General features: G+C 33.6%; 1 protein-coding gene across 4 annotated transcripts in view; it reads left to right on the forward strand.

Annotated features, from left to right (window-relative positions):
- Window positions 1-18594, forward strand: part of LOC144964166 (arrestin domain-containing protein 3-like) — a 23687-nt gene extending 5093 nt beyond the window's left edge. The window contains exons 1-8 of one of the 4 annotated variants that reach the window (XM_078898120.1): window positions 1251-1305; window positions 3513-3657; window positions 5691-5837; window positions 7238-7464; window positions 7998-8180; window positions 13084-13266; window positions 15064-15259; window positions 16187-18594. In XM_078898120.1, coding sequence (XP_078754246.1) covers window positions 3540-3657; window positions 5691-5837; window positions 7238-7464; window positions 7998-8180; window positions 13084-13266; window positions 15064-15259; window positions 16187-16341 — 1209 coding nt within the window. In that variant the 5' untranslated portion in view covers window positions 1251-1305; window positions 3513-3539 and the 3' untranslated portion in view covers window positions 16342-18594. Of the gene's footprint in view, window positions 1-1250; window positions 1783-2599; window positions 2736-3512; window positions 3658-5690; window positions 5838-7237; window positions 7465-7997; window positions 8181-13083; window positions 13267-15063; window positions 15260-16186 lie in introns of those variants that run through there. The other 3 variants (XM_078898119.1, XM_078898122.1, XM_078898121.1) reach the window with 3 other exon arrangements.
- The last annotated feature ends 304 nt before the right edge of the window (window positions 18595-18898 follow it).

The raw sequence follows: 18898 nt of genomic DNA on the forward strand, positions 1-18898 counted from the left end.
TTGCTATTTCTAGCCAAACAAAACAAAAGCATAATGTAGTAAAACAAAATATTTTGGGCGATGGTTCAGTTCTCTGCTATGTCATGCGTCTAAGCCTCCCCCGTTTGTTTATTTTTTTTTAAATCAAAAAGTGATGTTTAAAATCTTATTCATTTGTTTCTTTACATCCAAGATGCACTTTTGTTTTAATCTCAGTTCTTGTCCCTGTTTTTATTTTTAAATGGGAAGAGGAAGTATTAGTTAGATTCCCTGACATCCCCAAGTCCTGCCTTCAGCCACCTTACCAAATGTGTAAAATTAAAACAAAAAAACAAACAACCCCCCCCCCCCCCCACCAAAAAAAAACAAAAAAAAACAACAAAAAAAAAAAACAAAAAAAAAAACAACAAAAAACAAAACAAAAACAAAAACAAACACAAAGCAACATACACACACTCACTCACACACACACACAACACCGCGAATAAATTTACATAGCATGAGACGAAGGGAAATTGGCCAATGAAAATAATGAATAGTAAAAGAACAGGCAAAATGATAATATGTAAACAAACACGCAAACAAAAGGAACAAAACAAGACAAAACAAGCAAAAAACATGCAAGGGAGGCTGACACATAATCTGCTGATTTGCGATATATTTCGTCTTCAACACAATATACACACAAACTAAATAATTGATTCTGTAAAACGGTTAGTGAGTAGAAGTAATGTAATTGTTACTAAAAAGATAAAAATAAATATGATTTATATTTTTTTTTAAATAAATGCGCTATGCCAACTGCTGCGACTGATAACTATACAAACTTGACATTTCCACACCGATTTAGAAATACCAGTTTGGCGTTATAGTTCCAAATTCCAAAAACTTTTTTTTCTTCTGATTTTTTGTTTTGTGTTGTTCCCGACATGAACCACAGACTACCACCAGATTTTCTGCCAAATGTCCTATTTATTTTGGCAGAATTCGAAGTCGTCTGGCAAAAAAAAATTGGTTTGGCAGTTTGGCAGATATTTGACAGTTTATTTTCCGAGGCCTAGGAATGAATGTATAGGTCTACTCCACGTTTTCCATGGCAATTTTTATGTATTAGTGATTTTTTTTTAAACTTGGGAAATGAAAAAAAAAATTATGACATCGGCCTTGCGAATTTTTTGTTTAACAAAGCTGATGAGTTTTCAAAGGGGGTACTATAAATAGTGCGGTTTGGCAGATTTTTGTGGTATTTGGCAGATTTTTTAAATCCATTTGGCATAATGCTTGAAATTAATCTGACTCGAATCGATTTTACTGAAAGTGAAAGCAGTAAGTTGAACAGTTTTGTCATTAATAAAGGATTGTTTAATGTCACAGTCACAGCGATTGTTGTTAAAAGAGTGAGAATTTTCGCAACGTTATAAGTGTTAGGCAACATTTTCCGGACAAGTGATTGTGATTATAATAAGACTCAACAAAACTGATATCTCTGTGATTGTGTGGCAGTGGCAGTGGGCCTCTGTTACTGTTACTCTGTTGAATCGTCAGGCCTCTGGTTTTTTTCAATTTCGCAACTCACGCCACAATTTCACAATTTGATTGATTTGCTATTATTTGCACAATAGGCTTACTTGGGCCTTAGATAATTAGGTAGTAAGCTGTAATGTATATATAAATATAACATAAGTCATTCAAAATTCATTGAAAACTTTAAAATTTAAATCATTAATCAAAGTCAGTTTAGTTTCTATTAGAAGAAGTTGGACCGATCAAAAAAAGCTATTCACAGGTGACCAGGAATTAACAGTAAGTTTCGTTCAAACTTTAACTTTAAAATTTTGGTCTCCCAGCCAAACTAGCCAGTTTTTTTTTTTTCTGCTATTTATTTATTACTTGTTTGGGTTTGTTGCTGTTCTTGATTTTTTTTTAAAAAGGCTTTACTTTTACCCTGCCCCTCCCCTTCCTCAGAATATTAAGGCTGTCATTATTTCCAGACGCCTGTCTGGGGATAATGAAAATTGGCTATCCCCAGACAGGTGTCAAAAAAACAAAATAACAAATATTGGTTATCCCCAGACGCATGTAGCAAGTGGGCAGAAAGATTTTATGCAAAATGCCAAACTAGGCGTGAAAATACCAAATATTCTGGAAAAAATTCTAGTGGTTGTGTCCCAAAACAGTTAAATATCAAGTGATATTTAACACAAGATGAAAGTAAATAGTGATCAAATGTCAAATCCAGCTCTTTTTAAAAAAATATTTTAAAGCAAATGGATCAATGAAATTTCTTTTGTTACTTTGATCTGAAAACGTCAAACTGGCAATTCGACTTTTTATTTTCAACCAGGAAGAAAGTTGTTAATCATCAAATCTGTTCATAGTCCACTAAACATTTAAATTTTCACTACCTACCTACCTGTTAACTTTATTGATCATCTCTTGTTTATATAATTTGCTCATTCTGGCCACAATGTTGGGGATGACCGGGAATTATTTTTTATTTCGCGGACAAATTCCTAGGCCATGGTGTTGTTTGCCTCAAAGCCCAAAACCGACACCTGTTATTTTCCTGTCTTCTTCGCACAAGACAATACAATTTAGTATCACACATCCACAAAACTAGATCCAACAACATATTTTTATTCGAATCAGAGATGAAAATAACTACCAATACAAGGAAGCAAAAATGGTGGAAATATGTTTAGCTCATATATGAATTTAAGATATTCCACTAGCGGTGTGGATAGACAGCTCAGTGGGTAAGGCCACCTTTCATTTTACTCCTTTTAGCTGCACAGATTCGACCCAGTCGCGACCGCCCCCACCCATCTAGCCGTCCTAAGTACTTAATAATAATAATAATAATGCTTAAGAATATTTTTTAGTATAGGATATGTAAATAAATGGTAAATATTTTGAAAAATAGAGATTGTATGATTTGTGTACAGTATTTTGCATATATTGAAATGCCATTTGTATCCGTACAACCTGAAACGGTATAATAATAATAATAATAATAATAATAATAATAATAATAATAATAGCAACATGATAATAATAAAAATAATAATAATAATAGCAACAATGATAATAATAAAAATAATAATAATAATAGTAATGAAAAAAAAAAAAACAAATTTTAAAGATTGAGCTTTTATATAGTGCAATATCCACTAAACGTGCTCACAGCACTTTACAAGGTGTCCCTGGCCAACAGCAACATTTAACATTTAGGATGGGACATGACATCTGCTTACAATTTTTTCGGACAGAGGCAAGGCTGTTAACGGCCAGGTACTCATTTTACACCTGAGTACAGTGAGAGAATGTGAGTAAAGAGCCTTTTCCAACAACTCAATTATGTGCCGAGCAAGGCTCGAACCCAGGACCTTCCGATCCGAAAGCGAGTGCCATACCACAAGACCACATAGCTAAGGAGAAGAGACTTCACTCTTCTCATTTGTATAAGGCAAAGTATGGGATAAATGAATTTTTAAAAAAATTATATAATGTACATTTGTAATTTTGGTCCTCAGACTGATATCTGATTCAAAGATTTAAACATGGGAAAGCTAAATATCTTTGAAGTAAGCTTCGCCAACATGACTGGCATATTTTACTCGGGCAATTTCGTTGATGGTCATGTTACCGTAGAGTTGAAAGAACCCATGAAAATGCGAGGTAAGTGTCATGAAATATTTAGTCCTTAAATTATCTGTTAAATAATGACATTTTGAGCTTATAGAACCAATTAGGCACTTTTCTATTATTTATGTGCATGTTTCTCAAAAGGCAATTTCCTTTTAACAATGTATTTTTTTTTTTTTTTGTCTTATTTAAGGGATAGATCAAAATATGCACAGCATTACATAAATACTATATCTGAGACCCCCTTCCCTCCTCCCATCCATCATGTTCACTATATCTGAAGTTTTGCATATTCAAATATCATATGATAATGGAGAAAGCACAGTCGTGCGGCACTAAAAATGTTTTTTTCTTGCAATCCCTAAAAATCGTGAGACTTTGCATAAATAATATAGATGCAGATTTGCATGATGGTGAATATGCACACATTTCAAAAGAAATGTTTTGATATTTAAAATTTCATTGTTCATAATTTCAATGCTTAACTTTCATTTAAGATATTTTTGCTGTATAATGCATGATATCACAAAACAAGAGCAGCAATATCCAATGATGTCATGCAATATAACTCTTTTTGGAAGAAATCTTTATTGTTGAAACTTAAAGCATAGCCCCAAACTATCCTGATAATATTGGGGGTTGTCCCGATTTGGCAATCTGGAGAAAAGATTTTTTTTTTTATTTTTTATTTTTTTTTTACTGGACTGTTTTATGCATAGAAATGACCCTTGCATGTCCCAGCATCATGCTTTTTTTGATTAGCAAATTAAAACAAGGACATACAAAAGGCTCTAAAGCTAGATTATGTTATATAGTAGTCCAAACTCTCTGTTGTTTTTGGGCCACGACAGTATTGTGTAAGAAGGGTGTCCCGATTTAGCTCTTTGAAAAGTTTGCCACTATTTTTAAGATTAACGGGTGATTAAAGGCTCAAATTTGCAGATAGATAGAATTAAACTTCAAAGATTGTTTCTGGCTCAGGTCCCTTTCCATTTTCTCAACGAAGGCATTTAAGTATTTAGTACAATATTTGATATTATTGTTTCCATTGAATGATTAAGGGGGCTTTACATAAATGATTATAATGGCTTTAGTTTTCATGATAATGCACTAAGAATAAAGCTCTCTTTTATAATGCTCAAAGCCGAAACCCCAAAGGACTTTACAATATCACTTGACCAATTGTAAACATACACCCTTCCCAAAGCCCTATGCAGCAATCATACACTAACTGTACATATCTTTTACAGAATATACTGGGATATTTATTCAATTATTCATTTTTCTTATATTTATTTTATGATTTGTATGACATTTGTCATTTGTGTAGAAGTCAAGGTGAAGCAGATAAGAGTGCATACTATTCCATTTACCAAGGCCGCTATTCTTTAGTTAATAATAACCAAGTAACCTATATGACTAATTGCTATGATTAATTTTATTTCATATCCCATCACAGAAAGGGTTACAAAAATCACACAACTGATAGTTCACTCTTCATCTTATGCTTCTGTCTTAATCTAAAGAGAATGAATCTACAAGGTGTCAGTATCGTTCAAATCGATGAGTGCTTTTTAAAGTTTTAAAGAAATGTATTTCTGTCATAAAAGGGTGTTAGTGGAAACCAACAATTAACAATATGAACGTTTGACAAGCAAAGAAGACAAACGCTGAGTGAGTAGATCAGTTGGCATTATTATATCAATGTCATAATAAACACTTTTGTAACCCAATTTGTTTGAGTCTAACACGTCCAGTTAGGAATTGGGAATATGAAATTGCTAATAAACAAAAGAAAACACATACCCTGAGATGGCATCAATCATTTCTTAAAATACTGCTTTGCTGTTTTTTAAAAAATACAGATTGCAAACTGATAATAAATGGTGACAACACTAAGTCATGAACAAATTCCTGTCCGTTCTGTGCGCATACAACATTGTGCAGTGCTTGTCACCAGCTTGCCACCATGCCACCAGTATGCTGGTGTTGGCTGCTCTAACCGAATAATTGTAAGAAGAGGAAATATTGATATTCCAGCTTTAATGGTTTATTTCCATATATAGGCATACAAATGAAGTTTGCAGGGAAAGCTTATGTACACTGGACTGAACAGCACAGTTCTGGATCAGGGAAGAATCGGACCACTTATACCAAGCACTACACTGCAACAGAACACTATTTCGATCAAGATGTCCTTCTCTTTGGAAAATGTGAGTTTTACATAAAAACTGTATGCGAAATAAAATGAATTAAATTACTCTGGGCGGGTGGTTGGATGGGAGCATCACCCTTGAATCATATACCTATGATGTTCGCATGGGTGTACGATCCGATAGTGATGTCGTTTCTTCTTCTCTTTACTAGCCTATCCTGCTTCTTTGGTTTGTGATTGTATTTTTGACAGGGGATATTTTTTTTCTTCTGTAAATCTTCTGCCTGTTTGTTCTTGGTTATTTATAATTTAGCTTATGATATCTTTAGGTTATGATTTTGATTTACATTTGTACTATTTTTGTTAGATTGCTTGTTTTTTTGTTTCAGCGGTCTCTCATGTAACCTCAATTGTGTTGGAAGAGACCTAAAGCAACAAACAAACAAACAAACAAACAAAATTACTCTGGTAGTAATGATTGTTCAAATTTTGTCATGCCATAGAGCTCTGGTTTTCTTTGTTGTCTGCTCACACATGCACACACACATACATTCAGGCACAGTCTTATTATATTTAAAAGGCTATATGTTCTGTCCTGTTTGTTTAGATGGTGGTGTAACGACTCAGCTCAGACTTTGTTCAACTTTGTTATATGATATGATAAATTTTAATATAATATACAATCCAACCAGCTCGGATGGAGTTCTTTCAGTAACTAAGACTAAACAATCATCTTACCATGTTCCTAAGGAACAAATAGTGCTTAAATGTTTGCACAGTCAACATTCATACTCATATGCAAAACACACAATACGAAATGTGTCACTCTAAAAAGAATTCTGACATAATCACACACAACCGAACAACTACATTCACATATAGCCAAACAACTCCGATATATAACAATGCATGTTACAGTTGGTTTAGAGTATATTAATGAACCATGGATTAGTAAATGCATAGATTTTGATGCGTTTTACATGCCATAGACCTGAGCTGTTTTTGCAGTATAATTGGCACAATCTTGCAAATACTTCAATTCATTCTTTCAGCATTTAGTCACTGCTACTTACTTCACAATATTTAGAAAACGTCATATGACATAGTATGGCAATCTTAGGGTGATTTCATTTAAATAAAAACATTAATTATATTATAATTTAACACCAACTTTATTATTGATTTGTGCTCGTTTAACTGCGTGAATTTTTTTGGCTAGAGTATTATTAAATGGCTCCATTGCTATTTTTACATGTTCGCCTTTATTTAGTATGTAATCTGTATCTGAAATTTTCAGCAAACTTTACCGGGTAAACACAATTGTTAGCTAGTTAAACGTAATACAGCCTGATATTTCTCACTATAGTCTGTGACTCAAGTGCCATGAATAAGAATAAGGTCAAAATGCGCCTTTCAATTAAATTAGAAATTGTGTGTAACTCTGTCCAATATTTTCAGGGTCTAGCCAAGGTTCAGACACTACTGAACTTCAAATTGGGAGGCATACATTTCCCTTCAGATTCCAGCTTCCACAAGGACTACCATCATCATTTGAAGGCGGCACTGGACATGTTCGTTATTCAGTTTCTTGTAAGATTGACAAGCCATGGAAGTTTGATCACAAGACAAAACGTCTTTTTACCGTTATCAGCATTTTGGATTTGAACACTGATCCATCCTATTCTGTAAGCTGTATATATATGAAACTGTTCTTCTTTTAATGTTCACTTGATGAAATGTTTTTAGTGAGCATTGCTGCATATATATAACAATATAATACTGTACATTGCATCAAAATGGAACATAAGCCTTAATGTAACCCTGAGAAAACTTTCTCTTTCAAACCATGAGAGAGAGAGAGAGAGAGAGAGAGAGAGAGAGAGAGAGAGAGAGAGAGAGAGAGAGAGAGAGAGAGAGAGAGAGAGAGAGAGAGAGAGAGAGAGAGAGAGAGAGAGAGAGAGTACTTTCTTTTCTCTTTTTTTTTTGGTGAATATGCCAATGTCAAATTTAACTCCTCATTGTTCACCTGCTACTTTCTTATTTATTCACGAGTTATCTTAATCGTTTGTTGCTCAAATCGATACAATGATAAATAGAACCCATCACCAACGAATCCAATTTGTTTTAGTGGAAAGAATTTACGTTCAGTCAATTGTATGATAATTATTTTATGTATCATGAACTTATCTAATATTACATGTAATCATTTTGTTTTCAGCAAAGATGTGCTGGAAACAATCAAAAACACTTATGTTGTCTGTGCTGCAAATCTGGTCCAATCACAGCCCAGTTTTCAATTGAACGCCAAGGCTGGGTGCCAGGGGAGGCAATGAGGTTATATGCAGATATCAGTAATGGAGCCAGTCGGAATATGGATAAGTCTTATGTTGATTTGAAAATGGTAAGTAGACCTGTATATTCTCAGTCAATTAACTGAAATCATTCAATTCGTCAAATTCAAATATTTTTAAAAAGGAGAGAAAGAAAGAATTCATGAATCGTAGTCGAATGACCGTAAAGAAATTAGGAATGTTCCACAGCGCTATGCGTAGCTCATGGGCCGTTCATATTAACGATGGATATATTGCCAAGGCTAAGCGACGCTTTTTAGAATTGCTGTGTCTACACATCCCAGTGTATTTTCAAACAGCCTTCGTGAAATTATTTTTTCACTTTCCAAACCTGTCTTGATCCTAATGGTAATGGTAGCCAATTTTAACTGAGCCGCTGAGCGATAAATTTCGGGGTTTCGTCTAAAAGCCAAAATTGACCACATTTACCTGGTGGACCGTAAAAGTATGAAAAAGTAAAATGCGAAAGCCGGAAGTGCGTTCTGTAGACACCTTCAAATCAAAAGATATATCTATGATTGTTACAAGCACTAAGCACATCTCGATTGCCTCATGTAAACAAACTGGTTGACCGTTTCTTCACAGATTGGGTACCTAATTATAAGAAACAATGGTAAGTAGCTAATTAATTCCCATGCAAATTAGTTTTCCGCCATTGTTTTGCTCAAGCGAGCTTGCTGTTTACTATTCATTTTGATTGTTTGGATTTTTCCCATACGAAGAGTTTCAGTTTCAGTCAATTTTTATAGAGGTCATTTTCAGGTCTAGGTGAGTGATGTTGTGTCCATTTATGTGCTGTTCCGGATCATATTATAGGCACATTGTCTTAATTTCTTTAATGCATAATCCAAATTTACTTTCCCTTTGTAGTTTTGTTTCAAATTTCCATCTATTCAAGATTGAAAGTGTGGTCTGGCTTAAAGAATTAAGTTGGAAAGGCTAAACATAAATAGTTCTCCATCTAGCTTTTTCATTGCTAATTTAATCTGGAGGGCAATAGACTTGATCTTAGTAAAGCAAAATTTAAAATTTTAAAAATTGAACTTTTATATAGCGCAATATCCACTAAATATGCTCAAAGTGCTTTATAAAGGGTCACTGGCCAACAACAACATTTAGGACAGGACATGATGCCTGTTAGACAATATTACAATTTTGCGGACCGTTTTGAATATGGATTGAGGCAGGAGTGTTTCTTGACCCATCTATCAACTTGTTGGGAAGCTACGTATGTATAATTTGTTAGAAATTACTTATGATCTTATCAAACGGTTAGCAAATAGATATTATTCCATCCATTCCATTGGAAAAAACATATCGTTTATTAGTAAATATGTATCGTTGAATAATGCTTTGAATGCATTGAATAAAAAATGTATTCATCGCTTGCAGAATATATTGGTTTTATTGATTTAAAGTATGGTGCAAAAGACAGCTGATTGGCAATTTAAAATAATCTTTTGGTGTGTGTGAATCAAATTGCCATTCAAGCAGATGTAGTAAAATACAATTGTCGATTCGAAGTTACTACTGTCATGCATCCAAAAGCATTAAAATTCACAACCAATTACTCATTCTAGCTGAATTATCTTCTGTCCCCCCAGCCATGTTCACACACACACACACACACACACACACACAGAATAATAATAAAAATATTGCCCTAGATAAACATTAACCCTTCAACATTATGACTATGATCGTCGAATTGATTTGAAAGAACACATCATTCTGTTCTTAGTGGGATTTAAAAGAACGGAAAGACATGACTTGAGCACATTTACAAACTTTAATAAATACCTTCCATTTTAGTGTGCCTTCATTGATTTACATCGCTAATACACAATGCCAAAAACAAGATTATCAAAAATTGAAAGAAAAGTGTACATAAGGATGGGCGTAAGTCGACCAGTACTCAGTGCTTACTAAGGTAGCCAGCCTTAATAAATGCTTGAATATTTTGGCTGCCAAGTTGATACTTTTCAATGCTCTATGTCTCAAGAAATTTCGACTAATTTTTTTTTATTTCTTTAAAATTTGGTTTTAAATCATTACTTAATCTTTACTTCTGATTTGACAATTAGGTTCTTGTTTTAATAATGACAAAAATAGTTGATAAAACATAAGAAATAATAAAATAGATAATCGAATATTCAGATCGTTGATTTCTACACATGAGGCCATGCTCAGAAATAAAAATTAGCTACTCAGCTCGATATGTTGGGCTGCGCAAGGCAATTCGTTTTTAATTTCATCGGAGAAGTAAATCTTGAAGATGTTATTTACAATCAATCGGGGGATCTAATTTCCGAAAAGAGATCCAAATTCTCGACGTAGAACATTGACAAGGTATTAATTCTTGCAAAGAACTGCAAGTGCTGATATATTTTTTTTCCCATTTCTTTCTTTTATTTATTATTAATTAATTAATTATTTTTTTCATTCATTGCTTCTGCAAAGGCTACCCCCATCTCTCTTATTTTTGTCGTTTTGTTTTTACTTCATGATAATGAAGAAAATAAAATTTGGAGGTGTAAATACAATTGAGAAAAATAAGTTTAAAAATAAAACGCAAGCAAACAATAAAACCCAAAAATTTCAGCCCCACTCCAAGAAAACATTGTCTGGATGACTGCTCTACACGACGGAGGGGTAAACAAGGGAGCTAATCGGGTTATTATATCATACATGCCGAATCTTACAAATTTTCGTAATTTTACGAATTTTAGACAAATTGCATGGCCAAATACGAAATTTTATGGAAAATTACGAATTTTTAATTCTTAGTAATACTTAAGTGATAATAAAAATAATAATAAAAAAATTCATGATAAGAAGAAAAAGAACAACTACTTACTACTACTACTACTACTACTACTACTACTACTACTACTACTACTACTACTACTACTACTACTACTACTACTACTACTACTTCTACTACTACTACTACTACTACTACGACTACTACTACTACTACTACTACTACTACTACTATACTACTACTACTACTACTACTACTACTACTACTACTACTACTACTACTACTACTATTACTACTACTACTACTACTACTACTACTACTACTACTACTACTACTACTACTATTACTACTACTATAATAATGATGATAATAATAATAATAATATTGTGGTTATTCATATACAATTTCAGAAATTACGAATTTCCTTGTCAAATTACGAAAAATTGACATTAAAATTACTAAATTTGAAGTTTTCAATTTGGCAAGTCTGTTATATCCAGTACATTAAAGATTTTGCTTAATAAGTACTCAGTACTTATCGATGCTGGTTCCTGTTAGTCCATACAGTACTCAATTGTGGCCCCTATCGACTTGCACCCACCCTTCAGTGCACACAACAACAAAAAATAGCAGCATATTATGTCTGGACAGTCAGACGGTGTTCCAGTGCCAGATTAATTTAGGGAAAAATGCCAAACAATTTACTGGAACATTCGGAATGGTCAAAGTAAATACCACAATTTTAGAAGCATCAGATTTTCTGTTTAATGCCCGTAGAAGTGGATAATAATCTTGAATTTCTTATCCCAGTTCCACGGTTAGTGTCTAGGCAGGACTTTTTTTGGTTTAATGACCATCTTAAAAATTTGCATTAAAAGTCATCTGTGTGTGATGTTTCACATGGGATTCCCTATGACAGGGCTTTAATCATCCCTACCTGTAGATAACTTGAATTCATTGAAAAATGAAACATTTTTACAAATTATTAGTTAAGAAATATCTAATAAAATTACTTTGCAGGGTGGAATAAAGGTATTCTTTCACGGGCTTGGATTATTTAAATTCGTTTATTTTATCGCGGAATAACTCACTGGCGCTATAAAAATATATCATTTAATAAATCCAAACCCGTGCAAGAATCCTATATTACTTTCCATTAAACATTCAGGAATGAAACTTGATCAGCTTACGTCTTTGTAGGCTAAATTACTTAATGTACTTTTTTTGTTATTAAACAGATAGAAGACTCCGACTGTCTTTGGTAGCTCAACATAACCATTAAAAACAGAGGTTGGAGATTATTGTGTAATAACAACATTACTAGAAAAAATTGAACCACGCAAAGTGTGTCAAGTCTGTCCTAAGATTTTCAAGTCTGTCTATATGTCTGTATGCTTATTTGTCCATATTACTTTCTTACCGGCAACAGGACACATGGGCAGAGATTATCTGCATTGCAATCTTTGATCCTGTTTTATCTTGCCACCTTTGTCTTATTTCTCTTAGGTGATAAAGATGAGCACTACATCTGTAATATTCTGAAAGAGACTTAAGTACACACTAAAACTCTTTAAAACAAAAACTAATTCCATCATGTGCCATATTTTACTACTCTACTTCTCCTAAAAGGATAGCAGCAGTAACTTCAGTCAGTTTAAGCAATGGAAATTTTGATTAGATGCTGGTCCTGGGGCTTTATGGCTTTTCAGGACTACTTTTATTTTTGCTTCTTACTTACTTATATGCGGGTGGTTGGATGGGAGCATCACCCTTGAATCATATACCTATGATGTTCGCATGGGTGTACGATCCGATAGTGATGTCGTTTCTTCTTCTCTTTACTAGCCTATCCTGCTTCTTTGGTTTGTGATTGTATTTTTGACAGGGGATATATTTTTTTTCTGTAAATCTTCTGCCTGTTTGTTCTTGGTTATTTATAATTTAGCTTATGATATCTTTAGGTTATGATTTTGATTTACATTTGTACTATTTTTGTTAGATTGCTTGTTTTTTTGTTTCAGCGGTCTCTCATATAACCTCAATTGTGTTGGAAGAGACCTAAAGCAACAAACAAACAAACAAAAAAACTTACTTATATAACCATGTTTAATGTTTATGTTTAGCTTTTTGTGAATGTAGACAAAAGCCCCAAAACCAAACTTGAAACACTTGGTTATATATCATTTCAGATAACAAGATTTCATGCAAGTGGCAAAACCAGGACACATACAAAAGAAGTTGCTCGTCTCACTCGGCCAGGCATCCCTGGATTTGGTGAAGACACATGGACTGGTGAGCAGATGGTGATTCCACCCTTGCCTCCCTCTTTCCTGGTTGGCTGTAACATTATTGATATTCAATATGTCTTGCAGGTAAGTTGGAAATAGTAGAGAGATTGGAATTGCTGGGTGGTTCCTCTATCCTCCATATATCTGCTGTCCCTCTCGAGTGACTTTTTTCTTGTCCGGGCCACTTGGTTGTTTCCAGATTCCAGCTGAAATCCTTTTTTATGATTGAGGAAGTCAGTCATGCTATCCAATGGAAGATGATATTTTCCCTCTTGTAAATTATATTTCTGAATAACTTTGTATTGGTTTAATAGATCATATGTTTGAATCCCCTTTCTTGGTGATCCCACAATGGTTCCTGAGACTAAAGGTATATGTTATTTTAAAGTGCTAGTGACCCATATTATTTGTCACATGAAAGAACAAATACCAAAATGATAACATTTCAACAGCCGGGCTTTACACAGATGAAAAGTCTTATGGGCTAAAAGAAACTTTTATTTCAAGAAACTAAAGCCAACAAAGTAAAGGAAAAATACCATAAAACTTTACAAAACGCTAACAAACTAGGCGAGAAGTTCTGTCTAATTGCCTCTCTTTGACAAAACAAACAACTTTAGAGTTACAGTAAGAATGAAAAAACCAAGAATAAACAGTTCTAATTGATATAGATAAATTTCATACATGATTAAAAACAAAAGCCAAATGGAGTAAATCAATTTGCTGCTATATATTTTCTGATCAATAATCTGAAATAAAAGAAATCAGACACCTGGAGGTAAAAAATATCCTGAAATGAATAATATTTCTTCGAGCAATAATGCATATGATAACGTAAGTGAACTTTGATAACAATTACACAGATGGCAGACCCGCCCCCCTACGAAATTTTTTTTTTTTTAAATTAAAATTTTGGCAAAAGGCATTCTTGAAATTTACACATTGATCTTTTAGGTATCACCAATAGCTATGGCTAATGACCAGAAACTGCTAAAATATTTTCACTATTTTTAAAAGGTGATGAATTTATAGCTGAGAACTTCAGAAATCAATAAGTTGCAAACTGCTAGACAAGTGATACACAGTATTGATATGGATTATTTAGATAACCACAAAATTCTCAATAGCACCCAAAATCGTCTTACATAAAAAAGAAGTGATTCATCGCAGCTGATAACAATCATTGACGATTTTTGCTATCCTTCCTTTGCCAAATTGATTCAAAGCTTCATAATCTCAGTACTGCTTCCAACAAAGTAATTATGAAGCTCTACATTGTTGCTGATAACTTGTCAATAAATATGATCGTTTTTTGAAGGCAGCTCCAAAGACAAAATTTCTCATTGGATTAATGACGGAAAAATATTCATAAATTTTTTTTTTGGCATAGATTATATTACCTGAGATGTATAATATCCTAGGACAGTTGCTTACAATGGGGATTCAAGCAGTGATTATAAATGGGACAGAGTCAAATGTCATTCTTGTGGGATCAGGGATATCTGAGGGTAGTCTTGTGCCCACTGATTTTGCTTATTTACATAAATGGATATTTACAATATATACATGTATGCCACTCATTTTCTCTCCTTTTGACTTTTCTTCGCAATTTTTTTTTTCCATCCCGCCCTCTCCAAAAGAAAAAAAGAGGGAGGGGAATAAAAAACCCTCCAAAAACTAAGCAACCATGAAGTGTAGTATAGTTTGAAGTGTTGTATTAGATCAGTTAAGCTTTGTACTGATATCATCATATATTTTTAAATTTTATTAAATTTCAATGTATGTCTTAAGCATAACTTGGCTCCTTATTTTTCCACTTTTCTGTGACCTGTGCTATTTGTTGGCCGTTTTTAAAATCCCTATTTGAAAACAATTGTTCAGCTGAATGTGGATCCATCTGGCCCTGCCCTTGACTTAGAAGTGCCTCTAACAATCATTATTGGAACCATCCCCTTGATGTCAGTCATTCAACAGGCTCCGCCCATGGCTCCTGTCATGGCTCCCCCTGAGTATGGAACGGCACCCCCATCAGAGGGTCTTTATCCACCTTCCCCATTGCCTGGATTTCCAGATCTGCGTGAGTTTTCAAACCTAAAGTCAATTTTGTTTCTGATTTTCACCACAAACAAGAAACCCCATAGATAATAGAAATCGACTGTCTACTTATGACTAGAAAATTTGTAATTTTAAAAAAATTTTGGTTGTGTACCTGAGACTGCTCTATTAATAAAAAAATTGATCGCCTCACAAAGAGACTGGTCTCTGGTTGTCTACAATTATAACTGATATCCCTGTCCAACCTGCAGTTCAGCTTGAGTGTCTTAGAACGTTGGTTGTGACCGTAGACCCCAGTTTGAGAAGCACAGATCTAAACCGTCCTGCCATAATACCATTTTGATGTTATGGCTCGCTTATAGCTAATCTACTTCATTTTCCACATGTAAATAAGTCATAAGGTCATTTCCTTGATATTTTTTTAATCAAACTGATTAAACACAAATAAACAGGGGAAATTGTGAATGTCTCACTGTCTCTAAACAATATTATGTCGGAATGAACAAGATGAGGAAAATGGAGTTGGATGTCAAAATAATCAGAATTTAAGAAACAATACACACTCTCGTCAATACAGACATTTATTTTAAATCAAATATTGCCACTAATGCCCCAATTTCATTTTCATAAAATCTATTACCAAAATGTATTTCTCAGAGATTATGTCAGTGCCGATCTGGACCAGTTTTTCTGAATCCTTCAATTAGATTTCCATATGATTTTTTTTTTTTCAAAACTATGAAGGTATTATAAAATATCAATTATTTTAAACTTAAAATTCATTTATGACCATGATGTACATTCTGACATAATAATAATAATACAGTTTTGAAACGGTTGGTCACAATTTGTATTGTGGAAAGAAATTATGAGGGTAAAAGATAAAGAAAAAGTTAAAACTTGTCAAATTTGTTGTCTCTCTGACATTTTAAAAATTGTGTCTCCTCAGCTCCACCAAGTTATAGTGAATGTATTACAGGCCGTGTTGATGCTCGGGAAGAAGGTGATAATGAATATACCACAGGAAATCTGAGCTTTGCTCCAGCTTACACCTATTACAACTGGGGCCATACACCTGGAGAGCTGCCTGGAAAGATAGCTTAGATTGTTGGACTACATAATTGACACAGTTATTTCATGCAGTTGTATACTAATATTTTTTGCCTTTATGTACGATTCATTGAAAGTAATTCATATATATTTTTTTTTATCGTTGAATTATTGACAAATTGGTATTGCTTTTCATGTCTTATTATTAATTTTCTTCTTCTTCTTCTTCTTCTTCTTCTTCTTCTTCTTCTTCTTCTTCTTCTTCTTCTTCTTCTTCTTCTTCTTCCTCTTCTTCTTCTTCTTCTTCTTCTTCTTCTTCTTCTTCTTCTTCTTCTTCTTCTTCTTCTTCTTCTTCTTCTTCTTCTTGAGATTATGTCAGTGCCGATCTGGACCAGTTTTTCTGAATCCTTCAATTAGATTTCCATATGATTTTTTTTTTTTCAAAATTATGAAGGTATTATAAAATATCAATTATTTTAAAATTTCAGCAATATATGCACGGATTTTTAAAAGATCAACAAATATTGTTCGTTTGGTTTCGGTTTATTTCGTGAACAAAAATCACTTCTTACTGTCCACATTTTTCTGTCCTTTAAATGAGTGTGCTTTGATCTTTACTACTCAATTTATATAAACAGCGCTGCCAGACTAGTATTTATGAAGCGTAGGTGCGACTCTGCCGGACCTCTACTTCATGACCTGCATTGGCTGCCTGTTGAGAAAAGAATTAAATTCAAAGCTTGTGTTTTAGTGTATCGTTGTCTTGAAGGTACTGCCCCTTCCTACCTTTCAGAACTAATTGAAAGATATTCAAAACCCCGCCCCTTACGTTCGGCCAGTGATTCCACAAAACTAGTTGTCCCTCGAATTCGGAAAAATGCTGAAATGAGATCCTTTTCTCATTTCGGACCCTCTATTTGGAACGCCTTACCGCAGAGCATTCGTGAAAAAGAATCTTTGTCTATTTTTAAACGTTCGCTTAAAACATATTTGTTTCGATTTTAGTAGATGGTATGAGAAGCAAGATAGGTTTGTTGTGTTGTGGTTGTGTGTTGTGTGTGTGTGTGTGTGTGTGAATGAGTATGTTTCAGCCAAAGTAATTTGTAATTTAAGCGCTTAGAGTCTGGTGTCTCGGAGTTATAGCGCTATATAAGTTTTCAGCATTATTATTATTATTATTATATTGGTCATCACTACTTAAAATGTACTCAAATTGAATTAAGCAGTCAAGTAGAAATGTGATTGTTGTTGTTAAAATAATGTAAATAGACGCAGCAAAAGAACATATAAATAAATATAAATAAAAGCATCCCTTTTACAGTTCTTGTAACTTTTTAAACAAAATGAAATAATTGAGCTTTTTTTGTTGTTGTTGAAGTGTCATTCATTTATGTGGAATTAGAGCAATTTATAACAATTTAAAATTGAATAATGATAAAAGTTATTCATTTTGGATAGAACTGCCTTAACATACAATTCAGTAGCGGGTATGTCCATCCCAGGCCTCTATAATGAGCTGCATTTTAAACGTTTCTAATGGACTAGATTTGAGGTTCAATCGTCTCTTTGCGGAGCATTGTTCCATTCGTTGACCAATATCACAGAGAAATCTTCATTTTCCACATTCTGTCTCTATCCCAACTTAGTTACATGCTTGCTTCACTGGCTAAATGCTGAAAAACTTTGCTGACCAAGGCAGAATTGATTTTAGTAACATCGGGCGTGGCGTTTTCTTGGGAAACATTAAATTCTTTATACTGTTCCAAGGGATGATATGAGCCTGTAAGATCATTTTGACGTTTCCTCATAAAAAATCAAATTAAGGCTTTCTGTATTTTCTGATGCTACCCGAAACCATCACTTTGCCTTCTCTAAACGGTTGAATTTCAACGACACAGTTGTCATGATAGGATGTTTTTCTTGGCTGCAGCAATCTCATAATTTCAGAGGAACAAAATTTCGATGTTCTCCCTTGGCCATCCAAATCTCCCTTTTTTTTTCAATTGAGTATCTTTAGGGTGGTTTGATGCGATGCTAGAGGAAGAAATGTGTGATGGTCTAGAAATGGAACTGTATTCCTTTAGAGATGATCATACGATGTAAGTTCTATTTAAAAAACAGAATACAGCTTGTTATAGAAGCCAAGAGTGGACATATTGGCAACTGAATTCATCATTTTCATTAAAGAATCTGTAGATTTTTTTTTCAACTAAAAGCTATTTATATTTATTATTGGTAAATATTTAATTTTCATATATATCTGTATTCCCAAATAAATCGACCAGTCTGCAGCAAAAAAAAAAAAAAGGTCAATTTTTTATTTTTATAAAAAAGTATGAGTTCAAAAAGTGATGTGGCTTTTTTTTTTTCCCAAGTCTACTTGTAGCAATGACTATCCCGCACGGGACGAAGCCGTTTCGTATATGCTATTTTAAAAAATTAATTACGACGCTGTTTATCGATGAATATGACTGAAAGTTGGTGCACGGTTAGAAAAAAGGTCATTTTAGATTATGTCAAGCGACAAAACTCCTGCGATTACCAGAAGACCGTTAAAAATAGATTTTTACTCTTTGGAGTAAAATATTTCTAAAACTACCGGGCGTGGAGG

The sequence above is a fragment of the Berghia stephanieae genome, chromosome 2, assembly GCF_034508935.2.
Source record: "Berghia stephanieae isolate SIO BIC M18660-M18661 chromosome 2, UCSD_Bste_1.3, whole genome shotgun sequence".
NCBI lineage: Eukaryota > Metazoa > Mollusca > Gastropoda > Nudibranchia > Aeolidiidae > Berghia > Berghia stephanieae.